The sequence below is a fragment of the Atractosteus spatula genome, chromosome 5 (genome assembly GCF_055471065.1).
Source record: "Atractosteus spatula isolate fAtrSpa1 chromosome 5, fAtrSpa1.hap1, whole genome shotgun sequence".
NCBI lineage: Eukaryota > Metazoa > Chordata > Actinopteri > Semionotiformes > Lepisosteidae > Atractosteus > Atractosteus spatula.
The window spans coordinates 43,731,630-43,746,372 of record NC_142710.1 but is presented as its reverse complement, the minus strand read 5'-3'; the positions used below and the strand labels follow the sequence as shown (position 1 = coordinate 43,746,372).

The 14,743-nt window shown below is 39.3% G+C and overlaps 1 protein-coding gene across 2 annotated transcripts in view; it reads left to right on the top strand.

Moving 5' to 3' along the window:
* Positions 1–14,743, top strand: part of LOC148835142 (glutamate dehydrogenase, mitochondrial) — a 35,521-nt gene that overhangs the window by 14,026 nt on the left and 6,752 nt on the right. For both annotated transcript variants that reach the window (XR_016091072.1, XM_088916650.1), the window contains exons 5-10: positions 292–386; positions 5,972–6,151; positions 8,395–8,532; positions 10,094–10,231; positions 10,915–10,995; positions 12,146–12,269. Coding sequence is in view for 1 of the 2 variants with exons in the window: in XM_088916650.1 (XP_088772776.1) it covers positions 292–386; positions 5,972–6,151; positions 8,395–8,532; positions 10,094–10,231; positions 10,915–10,995; positions 12,146–12,269 (756 nt within the window). In the remaining variant the exon portion in view is untranslated. The remainder of the gene's footprint in view (positions 1–291; positions 387–5,971; positions 6,152–8,394; positions 8,533–10,093; positions 10,232–10,914; positions 10,996–12,145; positions 12,270–14,743) is intronic.

The window sequence follows — 14,743 nt, the reverse complement described above, 5'->3', positions numbered from 1 at the left end:
AAATAAAGAATGTCCAGCTGCACTCCTTGAGAGCTACTGTACAGCGTGATGATGTTTTAATTTTGGATGACATTTAGCTACTTTATTAAATTCATCAACAAACAAATCTGAATAAGTAAATAAATTGTTTACAAATTGGTGATTTAAGGATAACCTATAAAAGCAGCTGGATAATATTTGCTAAGAATAATTTAATAGGTTTGTGTGAGATCCCTAAATCTTGGGATAATCAGGGTTTCTCCTTTGCTTAGACTGACAGTCATCCCTTCATACTGCTTCTTCCTGTTTCAGGGCCTGGCATTGACGTCCCTGCCCCTGACATGAGCACAGGGGAGAGGGAGATGTCCTGGATTGCAGACACGTATGCCAACACCATGGGCCACCATGTAAGTTGCTTCAGTAACGGATTATTTTGCTCTTTCCTGTTAGCATGAGCATAGTCTCTTCAGTACAGTTGTGTTGAAGAGAAATTTCCTTTTTTTGCTTTTCCTTTGCTTTTTGCACGTTATGTCCTGTCCGCTATTTTTCCATCATTGTAGTCTCATCAGTAGTGCCAACGTGTTCAAAAAGCACACCATCAGAAAAAAATACTGTATATAGAAGTATAAATAAAGGTTAAGAATAAAGGCCCGTCTAGCTCGTTTAGTAGCTAGCTAATCGGAGGATTTCATGTAGCCATTTTTTGATGGAACCCAGGGTATCTACTTCGACAATGTGTCTGGGTAGATTGTTCCACACCAGAACCCCTTTGTTCCTGTTTTAAATGCATTTCTGCATAGTTTCCACAAGTACCCTGTGGTGTGTGTTTCACTGTTGATCCTGAAGAAGCCTGCTGGGTTGAGAGTCATAAGGCCTTAAGGTATTTTGAATTCTTGGAGAGAACACCACGAGGTTACCCGATCCAAAACTAAAAAGGTTCCGTTCCTTCAGCCTCACCATTTCCGTAACCCATAAGAAATTTGTCTGATTGCTCTTCTCAGACTCATTTTAATGCAGCTATATCTTTTTTGCAATGTGCAGACCCAAATTGTGTGGTATATCTTTTAGATTACATGTAAAATTCTGTAAATCATTTAAAGTAGTGCCTCATTTCTAACACTGGGGCATTGTACAATTTTTACATTCTTTAATTTAATTATAAGCTTTTTAATTTAATTATAAGCTTTTAACTCTTCATCTTAACATTTCTTTTTCAGTGATTCCTATTTTAAATGTATTCTGTAGGATGTTACTATATGCCCTTCATTTTACTCTGCACATGTCAAGATTAAATGTTATTCACCCAGTGTTAACCCTCTCTGGAGTGTTGTCTACCTTTTTGAATTTTCTTGCAGCTTGTACAGTATTTGCCTTTTTTTTCTATTTTTGTTGTCTAACTGTACCAGAATCTAGATTGCTAACTTAAAATAGGAAAAGCAGTGGACCTAATATAGATTTCTGTGGTACTCCACTAATTATTTTCTGACTAACCTTTGTTTACTATACAGTATATATACAGTATGAATACTGGCCTGTAATTATTTGGTTCAGTTTTGTCACACTTTTATGGATGACCAATTTACCTTTTAGTGTGCAGTAATCTTAAGAGATTGCTGAAATGTTGTGTTAAGTCAGTGAATAACATATTTTGTCTCCTGCAGTAAAATTTTAGAATACTCTTTGGCCTTAGAGAGTTTTATTTTAAGTGCTTCTCCTACCTGTAACACTTCTGTCCCTCCAATGCTCAAATAATTGAATCTAAAAGTCCTTCATGTAATCTGCATAATGCATATCATTTTTACTCCTTTTCTTTAACTGAACCCAGTTTTTGAATATTTAATAAAGTGCTTTCTCTCTCCTTTATGTTTATCTTGATTTATTAAACCACCTGAGCCACAGCTTCACAGATATTCATTTAGTTACAACTGTGATTTAGTTTTACACTTCTTATTCCATTCTGCTTCTTATCAACAAATTCCTACAGTCTGCTTTCCTGAAATTAGAAGCCTTTTTTTCTGGACGGGACCTCTAGTTTCAACATGTACACTGAAGCAGAGGTTTCCCAACCTGCTGCTGGAGGAACACTGTGCTACTTTTCACTCCACTGAGCTGCTCTACAGCTCCAGTGCTAATTGATGCCTTTAATTAATCTGTCTGCATGTTTAGACTTTTAATTTGTTTCTTTACACAGTCTTGAGTTTCAGAAATTGTTCCCAGTACTTAAGTATACAAAACTTTTAATCCATTTCTCCTCAGTTGCCAAAAGAGTTCTTAATAATAGTTTAATTTTATGATGAACAGATATAAGTAGAAATGACAATCAAACATTTAATTCTTCAGAAGTTCAGCTGATAAATTTTTCACACCCTGAATCAGGGGTGTATTTCTCAAACTCGGAAATAGGTTTCAACCCTACACAAATTACATATCCCATTTAGAATTTTAAGATCTTAAATTTACCAATAGGTTTCAAATAGAAAATTTAAATCAAGTAGCCTGTGAGTAAGATCTCTGCATCAGCAGAAAACAGAAGAGGCAGCGGGCCTGCAGGGACAGGGCTGGGAACCACTGCTTTCAAAGCACTCCATGTTAGGATCACAGTTCCTCAATGGGTGTCTTGCCCGTTTCTCTTGATTGTTTGAAAGGACTAGATCGAGGCCGTTGCTTGCTATTGAAAATTTCCTAAATGAACCAGAATGTGTTCCTGAGCTCAGTTTCTCTAACAGCTTTGTCTTGAACATAAACACATCCAGCTGTGCGTTCGTCCACATGCTATTAGGGCACTGTTAGAAGTCACTGTCTTGCAGATGAAAAACAAGTTGATGTGATTAGGAGAAATCAGAGAGACTTTGTGTTGATCTCCTATCTGATTAATTCCTGTAACTTTTAACAAAAAGACAGATTAGGACTTTGCATGTATGTAAGCAAAGCCCAGTTTTACAAGGTCTAATTAATTGCTGAATAAGTAGTCATGTGCGTCATCCTGTCTTCTGTAGAATCCTCTGAAATTAGAGAGGGTGTAAACCTTGAGATTAGTGGCCTACCAGCTGTGGGTATAAAGGTGCTTTTCTGCAGAACCAGATATTTAAAGCTCCCGTTTATGTTTGGAAACAATAGCACATAGACTCAAAACCTTAAAATCTGACTTTGTGCTGTTGGAAATGCATGAATGGGTCATGTTCAGCTGCTTGACGAAATTCTTTAATTACCTTTTCTGGAGAGGGCTTAAAATAACACTACTTTGAAGTGTGCCTGCAAACAGTTAATTAAAAGTGTTTGTGAGGAGAAATGAAATAGCATGAATTGCTTTATAAAGGGATTTTTCCAACATCCTTTTTACAGGTATAATGTATCAAATACAGTGTGCTTTTTCTATTAATTCATTATACATCTATACATATTTGGAGAAGCCCTACAAATAATGCATGGGGATATGTCCACAAGCAGAAGCCAACCAACTCGTTCTAATGTCTCCTAGTAAATCAAATAATCTCTTACTGCAAAGTCCAAAAGTATTTTAATATTAAACGCATGGTGTTATTGATTAACCTGATTTACGTTTATGCAGTTTATTTAGGCATATGAGTTTTCATCTGAAAGTACAAAACACAAGTGTGGTTTCCTCTTCCTGTAGGATTGCTTTTTCCTTCTGAGCAGAAGTTGTTTTTCTTTCAAGAGTGAAATGAGAATAAAGGCCTACAGCTTGCAATCAAACTAGCTTTTATTGTGTTTCTTTTTTTTTACCCTCAATGCCTTAAAAGATTGTTTTTCAGGAAGTGTCTGATTCAATGTGGTTGCACTCTCCTGATTAAAAAAAATGCTTAATAAGGGAATTGTGCATCTCGCGCAAGAGGTGTAAGCATTGCCAAGTTTGTTGCCCTGGTGGCCGAGGGGATTCTGTTGAGATTGTGTTCTGCTGAGCTGAATTTTAGTAGCTTGTTCCCACGGTGACCAGAATGCAGGGAAGACCTGTATCTGGTCTGGAAGGAACAGCGCACTCAGGTCTCTGTCTGAGATATTAAGAATCTGTCATGGAGGAAATTCTTCTGGGGTAATGCTTTTGTTTCAAACTTAATAGGGAAAATGTATTTCACATTCTTATCATCGCATTAGAAAAAAAGCATTTAAATAAAAAAAATGCATCTTAGACTTTTTGTGAAATACGATCTTAAAACGGCACCTTTTTCACGTCCTTCAAAGACACAGATATTTTCATTATGAAACTATACGGCTGATAGGCAGGAGTCAAATTCATGATGCTGAGTGTACCAAGAGACTGTTGTAAACCAGCACTCCCAATTGAGCAACAGCAAAAAATATCGATACTAAAACATTCTAGCAAGGATATTGCCAGGATATTGGATTGTAATACCCACTCTGGTTAAGCACTGAAATATCTTAAAATATAACTTACAGAATATACTTTTGTGGAGTAACGAAAAGAGTATATTATACATGTCAGTGTTTCGTTTATTAAAGTTGTTTTATTATATTATGTGTAGTGCTGGAGGTAGTTGGAGAAATATTTATCAAACATTTGAAATTTGAATTGTATAAAGTAGATTTTGTTCTCTATTTAGACTGCTTAATTTCAGAACTTTTTACTTTCTTGTGGATTACATGGGGCCTGATTTATTTGGCCATGCAAGGGTGATGTTCTCGTGGTGAAAAATTGTGGGAAAATTTAATGTTTAAACCATTTACCATTTCTTTCATTGTTTGTTTATGTCAGGGCTGCGTAATTTAGCACTGTGAGGCTCAAAGAACAGAGGTGAGAAACAGTCCAACACTTGATTTACTGCTACCCCTGACCATATTAAATCCTCTGTGTGATGCTCAACGCCTGGGCTTAGTGTCTGCCGATGCCTGTAAAGGAACTCTTCCTTTGGATATTTATCCTCAACAGTCTCGGGACCCATGCCAAACATGCTCGATTCTGTCTCCAGGATCCTCACGTCATTTGGAACAAATTGTCCAGAATAGTGCCAGGCCAAAGGAAGTAGTTTTCAATTCTAGCAGAGGTTTCTATGACACACCCTCTCAGCCATTAAAAGAATGTTAAAAAAGAATTCACCCAGACTTCCTAAAGCCATGGATTCCTTCAAAGATACTGTTTAACCTCTCAAAATGGAGCTGTGGTTTAACTAAAGTCTTGTGAAATTAGTCATTCAGTTCTTAAAGTGTGACACACAGAAGTCCTTTCAGCTGACTCATAGATACTCGGCCAAACATCGTGGCAAAACAATAATTTACTGAAATGTTTTGCCTCCTGTTTTCAAGAAATCCCTATGAAACTTGCATTAGAACTTTCAGCTATACCTTGGCTTCTGTTTTTTACTCTAGAATTGACCAGGGGACTTTTTTTTTGGAAAACAGTTTTGGCTTCTAAATTGAGAGTATTGTCTGTATCCAGCTCTTATTTTTTGTAAGAATCAGCCACACATTTGCATGTGACATTGGGTGACTCTTTGTATAGTGCTTTTTTCAGTCTGCTGACAGCAGGGCATAATGAACTAGATCAATTCAGAAAATAAACAATGGGATTTTAATTTTCTTTGGACATGCATGATAAATCTGTCATAATGGAATTTTCTTGCTACCTACAACTGTTTTCTCTGTTATTTTATATACTTTATGACAGTTTTCATTGCACTGTAACTTTTAGTGGTTAAATGTTATGCTCTTGGGTTTACTTGGTCCATTGGCTCATTTTTCTATACCATCTGCTCCCATGCACTTTGCACTTGGTGCACTTTGAGTTTCTTGAAAAACTCACCTAAATTACTTGTTGCTGTTCCGAGATTCCGAGTACTTTGACTTTTGCTTCCTTGACAGAATGTGACAAAATTATACCAAAGGGATGTTTTTTTTTCCTAGCAATCTGAAAAATGTATCATACATTTCTTATCCAAAGGTGTTTTTTCTGCAGTGAAAAAAGCAGCCCTCTTTTCTGGCTGAAAGTAACTAATGACTTTGTTGGTGTCCTGTGTAGGATATCAATGCCCATGCCTGCGTGACCGGGAAGCCCATCAGCCAGGGTGGGATCCATGGCAGGATTTCGGCCACCGGCCGGGGGGTCTTCCATGGCATCGAAAACTTCATCAACGAGGCCACCTACATGAGCCTGCTGGGCATGACCCCTGGCTTTGGAGACAAGACCTTTGTCATTCAGGTACGGGAAAACATCCTGTTGATCACTGTACCTGGTGTCGCTGTTCCCAGCCCAAGACCAGTGCCCCAGGGGAGATGGGCAGCAGCATACCAGCCAATGCCAGCTTTATTACATGATATCTCCAGCCATGCAGGAGCTGAAGGAAGAGAAGAAATTTAACAAAGTAATTTTTTAAATTGTGGTTTGTGTTACATTGCTGAGAGCTCAGCTGGAACACATCTGCTGAATGCCAGAATTAAGAAGCCTTGGGTTTTGCTTACATGTGTGGCAGACAGTGCTTCACTGTGATCTTTCAAACCCTACAGCTTTGCAAGCCATAGGAAAAAACACAAAGCCACTTTTTCAAGGGGACTTTGGCCCCTATAGCCCATTTGGTTAACTGAAGTTGGAATCACAGTTGGCTAGTGACATGACCCAGACTTGAGTCTATGATCATGGCACTCAGTTTACACTACTACAAGCACCAAGACTGATGTGTCAGGATACTCCCTGGGAAAAGAGGCCTGTGTCCGACCCATCTAGTCCTCTAGCCCTATTGCTAGTAGCTGTAGGCCTAGCGATATCTGAACATGTCCTCTGTAAAGAAACAGTTGTTAGAGAGAAAGATGCTCTGCAGTGCATCTAGAGAGAGAATTTGGAAGGTTTTTTTGTTGATTCAGCCATCAAGACTACGTCCTTAGTTGATTGCTTGATGATTCCTGGACTGACCAGGCTGTAGAGTATGAAGGAAAGCACAGGAAGTGCATGACAATGGAACTATTGAGCTCACACATGAAAGAAACCTGCTGCTGACATGAGTCCTAATTTCTTGCTGCTCAAGCACAACAAACTCTGAATCTGCAGGTCAGAAATAAAACCTGAGATAAATGTCCAGTAATAGTACCTGTCTGTTAAGGAACATGCACACTGGATTTTGTTTCTTTTAAGGCTTAAGGATTGCTTAAGGGTTAACTGCTTGCAATGAGAGTGCTACCAACTTCATTCAGAAAAAAATATTTTTTTAATGTTAAACTGACCATACTAAAGAGTATCTTCTGTTATACTGATGTCACTGAACTATGGCCCAGGCTATAATAGATTTACTGTCGTAAGTACTTGCAGGAAGATGACTGTGGACTTCAGTGAAATCCTCACAGACAGAGAATTAATTTCATGGCTGAAAATCTTTTTCTGCTGTACTGAGATTACAACAGCCTAAAAGTAATTTTCTGAAAAGGGATTTACTGACGTCTGCAGAGGGCAAGAACATTTCTTTGCTCTGTGTTTATAAATAACTGTTCTCTGCCTTTGGCTTGTCTCTGGAGCAGTTCTGTACTTATCTTCAGATCAGTTCAAGTTCTACATAAAGATGCTCCAAGGTGGACAGAGAATATGAACAGTACATGAGCTGCAGATGGCTGATACTGGCACTGGATAACACCACAGTATAGCTTGTTCAGATTTCCTGTACAGTGCTTGGTTTTTCATTACTCAGTTTGCCACAACCAATGTGGTGCTGTTTGTTTCCAGACAGAGTTTAAATAAGGTTTAATGCTCCAGTTCCTCAGGGTCAAATTCCAGCACTCCAGTTTTCAGGATCTATAAGTCAGCAGTACCTGGTGAGCTGGGAAAGTAAACATCTGGAACTAAGACTCCAATCAATTAGATTGAGAACCTGTAAGACTGTGGCTCTAAAGGGCTGGTTTGGGGGATCCCCAACCTGGTTTAAGGAATTCCTGGCTGAAAGGATTTAATCAAAGCTCCACTAGGTGGCAGCATTGCTATGTCAATTACAGTGAAAACATACAAAGATGTCTCATGATTCCGCTTTTAACCTAAAGCCTCATTGTGAGCTATAGATGGATAATAAATACCTATGTTTGGCGTAGTACATATAGGTTTTGATTTTTCAAAAAGATGGAACACTAGTGATTTTAATTTACAGAAAAAGATTAAGAGCAGAAGGTTTTCAATGTCTGTATAATTAATCTCTGTTATCCAGAGATGTGCAGTGCAGATGTGTATTACAAGAAGACAAGTGTGAGATAACCCACACTTGGTGTTGACTTCTGCGCAACAGGATAACAGGTAAAACTTGTCTATCTGAACTTCCATCCCTCTACTGAAGAACATAGCTTGCACTCCTAAATTTCATCACTGAATATAGGTTTCCAAAGCCACCAGACCCAAAAAGAAACTGGGTATGCAATGGAGAGGCAGGTGTTTCCCGCTGTCCTCTGACTGAGGCCTGTATCTCCTGGCAGGGCTTCGGGAATGTGGGCCTGCACTCCATGCGCTACCTGCATCGCTACGGGGCCAAGTGTGTGGGAGTGGGTGAAGTGGACGGCTCCATCTGGAACCCCAATGGCATCGACCCCAAGGAGCTGGAGGACTACAAGCTGGTAAGGTCTCCACGCCTCCCGGAGAACAGGCTGACTGACGGGAGCAGCGAATGCCACCCTCTTGGAAAACAGTGGACACCAGGGGGCACTCTTACCAGCTCTTAGGCATTTATTCTAGCATACTTTTCTTGTCACCTCTCAAAATCCAAATTTCCCACATAACAACTGGAAAACAGAGTGTGTCTATCGGGGTGATTCTGTTGTAGTTTGTTGTTCATTTGTCAGTGTGCCCAAAATACATTAATTAGCTGTGTGTCATCCCGTTAAAATGAAGTATACTGCTGTTTCTGGAGACTGGCAGTCGTGTCCCTCCACCAAGCACTGCACTGACTGCTACTTAATTATTGTAGTGTGCACATCTATATTTGGACATATATATTTTAAATATTAATAAGAATATTTGTTCTTATCTAGGGTAACATACACCAGTAGAACAATACAAAATAAATAAGTACAACACTGATCCTGTAGTCAGTTGCAGCATCGGGTCAGTTATTTGAAAAATTAAACACTTGACTGTTTAATTAAAACTGATTTATATTAGTAGTTTATAATTAAAATGTAAGTTTTCTAATGACTTGTGTTCTGAGAGGACTTAAAAACATGCTATTGGCTACAATGCCTCTCTGTATTGTTACAATCAAGGTATCCATGAGAGAGTCATAAGATTAAAAGGCAATGAGGCGTTTCATTCGATGTGTTTAGCCTGCTCTAGGTGGGCTGTAAAACAGATGATGAAAGGGAAGTTTCTGGTTTGATCTAGTTAACTTCTTGAGAGGTTACAACCCAGACAAACATGGGATGAAAGACATAAAGGGACAGAGAAAGAGGAGAAGAGAAGACAAGATGAAAACAGTGAAAAGAAACACCATAATCCTCATCTTCCTCTAATCATGTAACATGCAAGAGGACTTTGCATCAGTCTTGGAGACCAGATTAAGGCACATTAATTAGAAACCTTGTTACGGAGAGTTTGCTGTACTGTTTATTTTAGGAAATTCTATTTTTCTTTATGGTGGAGTCCTCAGGCTTGAGATGGTCTCTCGGTGTCTCCTATTTGGTGATGCATTTTTAGAAAAGAGAGATTCATTCGCTTGGGCAACCATGTTGTAGGAATGGAGATGCACTGTTGGAATGGAGCTGTTATATTCTGTCATTAGGACATAGGATTACCCCTATCCTGTCAATGTGTTGTGTAGAATTTCAAGTTACAAGTCTAGCATGCAGTGTTTATGGGTCTGTAGAGCAACAGTGTCTTTGTTTAGCATTGTTATTGGTTTGCTAATACTGCAAATATTTGCCTCTGATTTATTACTCTTTCAGTGGAACTGTGCCACAGAATAAAAATAACTCTACTTTCCAGACACCCATTTTTTGTAACAGTATACATCATGACTTAGACATGGCGGATAGTTTAGGATTACTCAGATGCCAAGGTACAACATGGTACGGTGGTAATATTTTTTAAGTCATTTTTTTACATGTAACCCAGAATAACAGCCCTGTTTAAGTAACTTCAATGGTTTCACTATAGACTGTTGTGACCTCCTGTCCCTTACAGCAACATGGCACAATTGTGGGCTTCCCCAATGCTACCCCGTATGAAGGAAGCATCCTGGAGGCCGACTGTGACATCCTGATCCCTGCGGCCAGTGAGAAACAGCTGACCAAAGGCAACGCACACAAGATCAAAGCTAAGGTGAGGAAACTAGCGACCAACAAGACACACTGCACTGTGGGCACTTCTGTCACAGGTCTGTGACAGGTCCCACGCCACCCGCGGGCACAGGGAGGGACAGGTCCCACGCCACCTGCGGGCACGGGGGGGGACAGGTCCCACTCCACCAGCAGGCACAGGGGGGGACAGGTCCCACGCCACCTGCAGGCACAGGGAGGCCAGGTCCCACGCCACCTGCGGGCACAGGGGGGGACAGGTCTCACTCCACTCTGCCCTGCTGGTGGCTGGGTCCCAAACTAAATTTCATCATGAAGTGAGCAGCCTACAGCCTGTAATAAACTACAGGCTAAGTTCTTATTACTAATAAAGTAATTAATATTGACTACATGTCTATATTAGCCCATCAAAAATTGCTTTGGCTTTGGCTGGGTACTCCACATCAGAAAGACAACCCACTTTTGTACTCCAGTAGCTCTGCTCCAAAAGCCTGTGCAAGACCTTTTGTTTAATTAATGCAATGAATTCATTTTGTCTAATATATCTGTCATTGTTTCTTTTATGTTTTTCTGATATTTGTTAAATTTTTTTACAAATTTGTAAATTTTTAATAGAAAATAAATACATTTTTGTTCGTGGAGTTGAATGTATCATTATCTGAGACTGCAGATTACTGTACCTCTGAACCCCTTGTTGCCTGTTCACAGATCATTGCTGAAGGTGCCAACGGCCCCACAACTCCTGCAGCGGACAAGATCTTCCTGGAGAGGAATATCATGGTTATTCCGGTAGGAATAATGGCAGAAATCCAGACACCTGTTACCATTGCTGTTTCCAGTCATTTTGAATATTTACCAACTATATATGTTGAGAGCAGTAAACTGTAAAGAGTAATAGATAGTAAACAGTGTCCTCAAAACTGAACTGCACATTTTCACTCAGTTCAGCATTTCATTTCTCTCCGCAGAGAGTAGACCGGAGTTCAGAATTTAATCTGTAAAATACATCCAGATAAAAAGGCATGCTTGTTAAATGGCTTATGCCTTAAAATGCTTTGGTTTATGTATAATTAAGATCAGGTTTTAAAAGTGGTGTAACATAATGTCCTAAAGAAGATATGGTTACGCAATGGCATTGAGCCACATTCATTTATTACTGCTATGCTGAAATTTTAGTGTTGCTAAAAAATCTTGCCAAAATCGTTCAAATGAATCATTTCCTCATCATGGATTACACTTCTGTATTTGTTTAACAAATAAAAAAAGATCAGCAGAAGGGGTCTTGAACTTGGAATCTGTGTTCTGTTCTGTAATAAGGGGCAGATGAGGCCAGGGCTGCTTCTGTTCCTCCTGCTGACCTTGTAGCCCTGATAGCGATGCTGTTCTGCAGGACTCTAAACAGAAGCAGCCTCATCTGTCATAGCAGCTGAGGACAGTTAAGGATACAGCACAGTCCAGGCCTCAGGACATCAGTCCCCCTGTGCAATCTCAGTGTGACACTGCAATAAATTCATTGGACTGTCTCATTCTGTGGTTGAAGCCCATTACTAAGGAACATGAATAGAAGACCCACTTAATGTGAAGTTGTTCCTAACACTTAACACTGCCTTAACAGTTCAAAACCATAAGCATAGTCATTTTGCCCTGTAGAGACTTACTTATTAGTACATTTTCTTGATGTTTTAAAGATCTGAAATTAACATATATCACCTTAAGTTATAAATACTTTTTGGTTTCTTAATTCTAGCTCTTTCTAGCTGTCTTGTAAGAAACCTAACTCAGATGTATGTATAATATTGACATGTACAATCCTTGTTGGCAATAAACAGAAACGGTTGGAAAACTGCTGTAAAACGAAGACCCAGAATGTCTGGGTTTAACCATGAAATGCTGATGTCTCGGCTATGGCTTAGTAAGCTGGTGTCTCTTATGTACGCAGGATATGTACCTGAATGCTGGTGGTGTAACTGTGTCATATTTTGAGTGGCTAAAGAACCTGAACCATGTGAGCTATGGCCGACTGACCTTCAAATATGAGAGGGACTCGAACTACCATCTGCTCAGTAAGTTCAAAAGCCAAAGTCAACAGCCTTTCTCCGCCTCTGCTGTAAGCCTTGCCTGTAGTTACTGCAGTATTCCATGTAACTGTTTTACTCTGATGATTCTTAAAATGAATGGCAATTAAGAATTTCTAGTATAAGAACATCCTTATATCTACCACTAACATTAACTTAAAACCAAAGAACTGCTTCTTTTTTGGAGTCATCCTATAACTTGTGGTGAATGCTCTTTTTCTTTGATACACAATTGTATTTCAAATGATTGTGCCTTACCAGACATAAAATGTATTTTTGTACCTTCATGGCACCCTAGCAATTCTGGTGACACAAATGAGTCTGTTCCTGTCTACCATGCTATGTTCAATGGGGAATGTGGCATTGTGACCTGCAATGGGAGAATCATGCTGTGCTTTTGCTATAGTGCATGGTCACGTGTGCCTGTCTCGCTTGTAGTCTCGGGCCACTGCACCATCATATCGGCGATCATGTGCCTTGGAGCTTCCAGGAAGGATAGGCTGGCTGGCACACACCTCCCATCTGCAGGCAGCAGCAAACAGAGGGAGCAGATGTGGGCTCCTTCATGTCTCTGCTCTGACAGCCTCAAACAGTGAAGGTGCTGGGAGCTCCCTCAGTGAGTTTTATAAGCGATGGCCCTGAGCCAAATAGGTATTGAAACTAATGCAAGCACTGAGCCAGAAAAAGAGTTGTTGAGGTTTCTGGTATTTTTTTGACAGTGAAGCATTCTCAAACTTATGAACTTCTACCAAACGTACAATGTTATCCTTCTATATTTTATATTTTCCAAGGCCGTGATAGAGGTGTTATTTAGTATCCCTAGCACTGTCGGATTTGTAGGCATGGAAGCTGTTAAATATAATTGCATTTATACAGCCCAGCTTATTACCACTCGTGACAGTGTCTTGACATAGTAGGGGGATACTTTCTAGAGCTGCACCTTTAAGAGCAATGGTAAATTTAAAGTTGGTGATAACCAGGTAATTAATAGTACCTTTTAGGTGTCTGAAATTTCGTTTGTACCCTAAAATCCTCTATTCTAGTGATCATATAATTCCTTTGGTGTTTGAATAGATGTTTGAGTAAACAGACTCCAAGTGTATTCTTATCATCATTCTTTAAAGAATATATATTCCCTGCTTGCCACTGATGGGCGTCATATGGACTGCAGTTAAAATAATGATTGTTATATCTGCACACTTGCCAGAACACACTTCACTGGATCAAAATTCAAAGGATCAAGAAAAGAAAATTGTGCACTCAAAGTTTTGCTTTAAAAAAGTGAGCTGACATTTTATTGCAACTTCTTCCAGTCGCATTAGATGAAATGTATCAATCTAATATTGTAGTAGCAAGGACTTTTCATTTTAATGGTCTTTTATATTTTATATTCATGTGTTTGGTGCTTTCTGTGATATTCATCCTCATAGTGTGAGCAGATTTTTAGTGAGTAAAGTGAGTTTTGGAAATCTTTTTTCTACACCTGGAGGAGGCATTCAAAAGCCTACTTGTTTACAGTAACCACGATAGATACGGCATTTTAATATAAGTTTATTGGCCATATACAATTTCTTGTATTAGGAATTTGTCTTTTTTCCCATACCCCAACTTACTTTCCAAGAGACACACAGACAGGGAGAGAAGCTTGGGGTCAGAGCGCAGGGTCAGCCATTTATACAGCACTCCTGGTGCAGTTAGGGTAAAGGGCCTTGCTCGGGGGCCCAACGGAGTAGGATTCCTCTGCTGGTTGCGGGATACGAACCAGCAACCGTCCAGCCACAGGCACAGATCCTTTGCCACTAGTACTAAGAAACTGATAAATGTTTAATGTTATTTGGAAGTTCTGTGGTTTGTTTTAAAAGCTTTCTTTAAGAGGCAGCATATCATTTCATTCCAAGCAAAAACAAATGATTTAGCAGTAATGTAAGATGAATGCATTTGAACAGGAAGTTGGTAATTGCCATTACAGCCAACACAAACAAATTGACTGACTATAGCCTATATACTGTAGTCTGACTATAGCCTCCACAAAATAATATTGACTGAGGTTGATATACACAACACACCAAGAAGATTGCTACAGACTGTATAAAGGATTGATTATACAAAAACTTAATGTTTTTGTATATTATGAATTTAAATCTACTGGGGCCGAGTTCACCCCCTCTTGTATAGTTCATATTCATTATGACTTTATTTAATTTGGTGTTTATGAAAAATAAATGCCAGTTTAGTTTGACAAATGTTCATGATGGTTTTGATACCCCACTAGTGAAATTTGCTGACCACACCAAGAAGATGAGCCACAGACCTTTTAGGGAATTTCATGTGGTTCAGTCCTCATTCAGGATATTTAGAGATTTACTCCACCATGCTGGATTATTTAGAGAATCCACAGCAATGGGCAGAGTTTCAGCTTCAGTGTTGTATTATTTTACACATAAAGTATATAGAAATATACT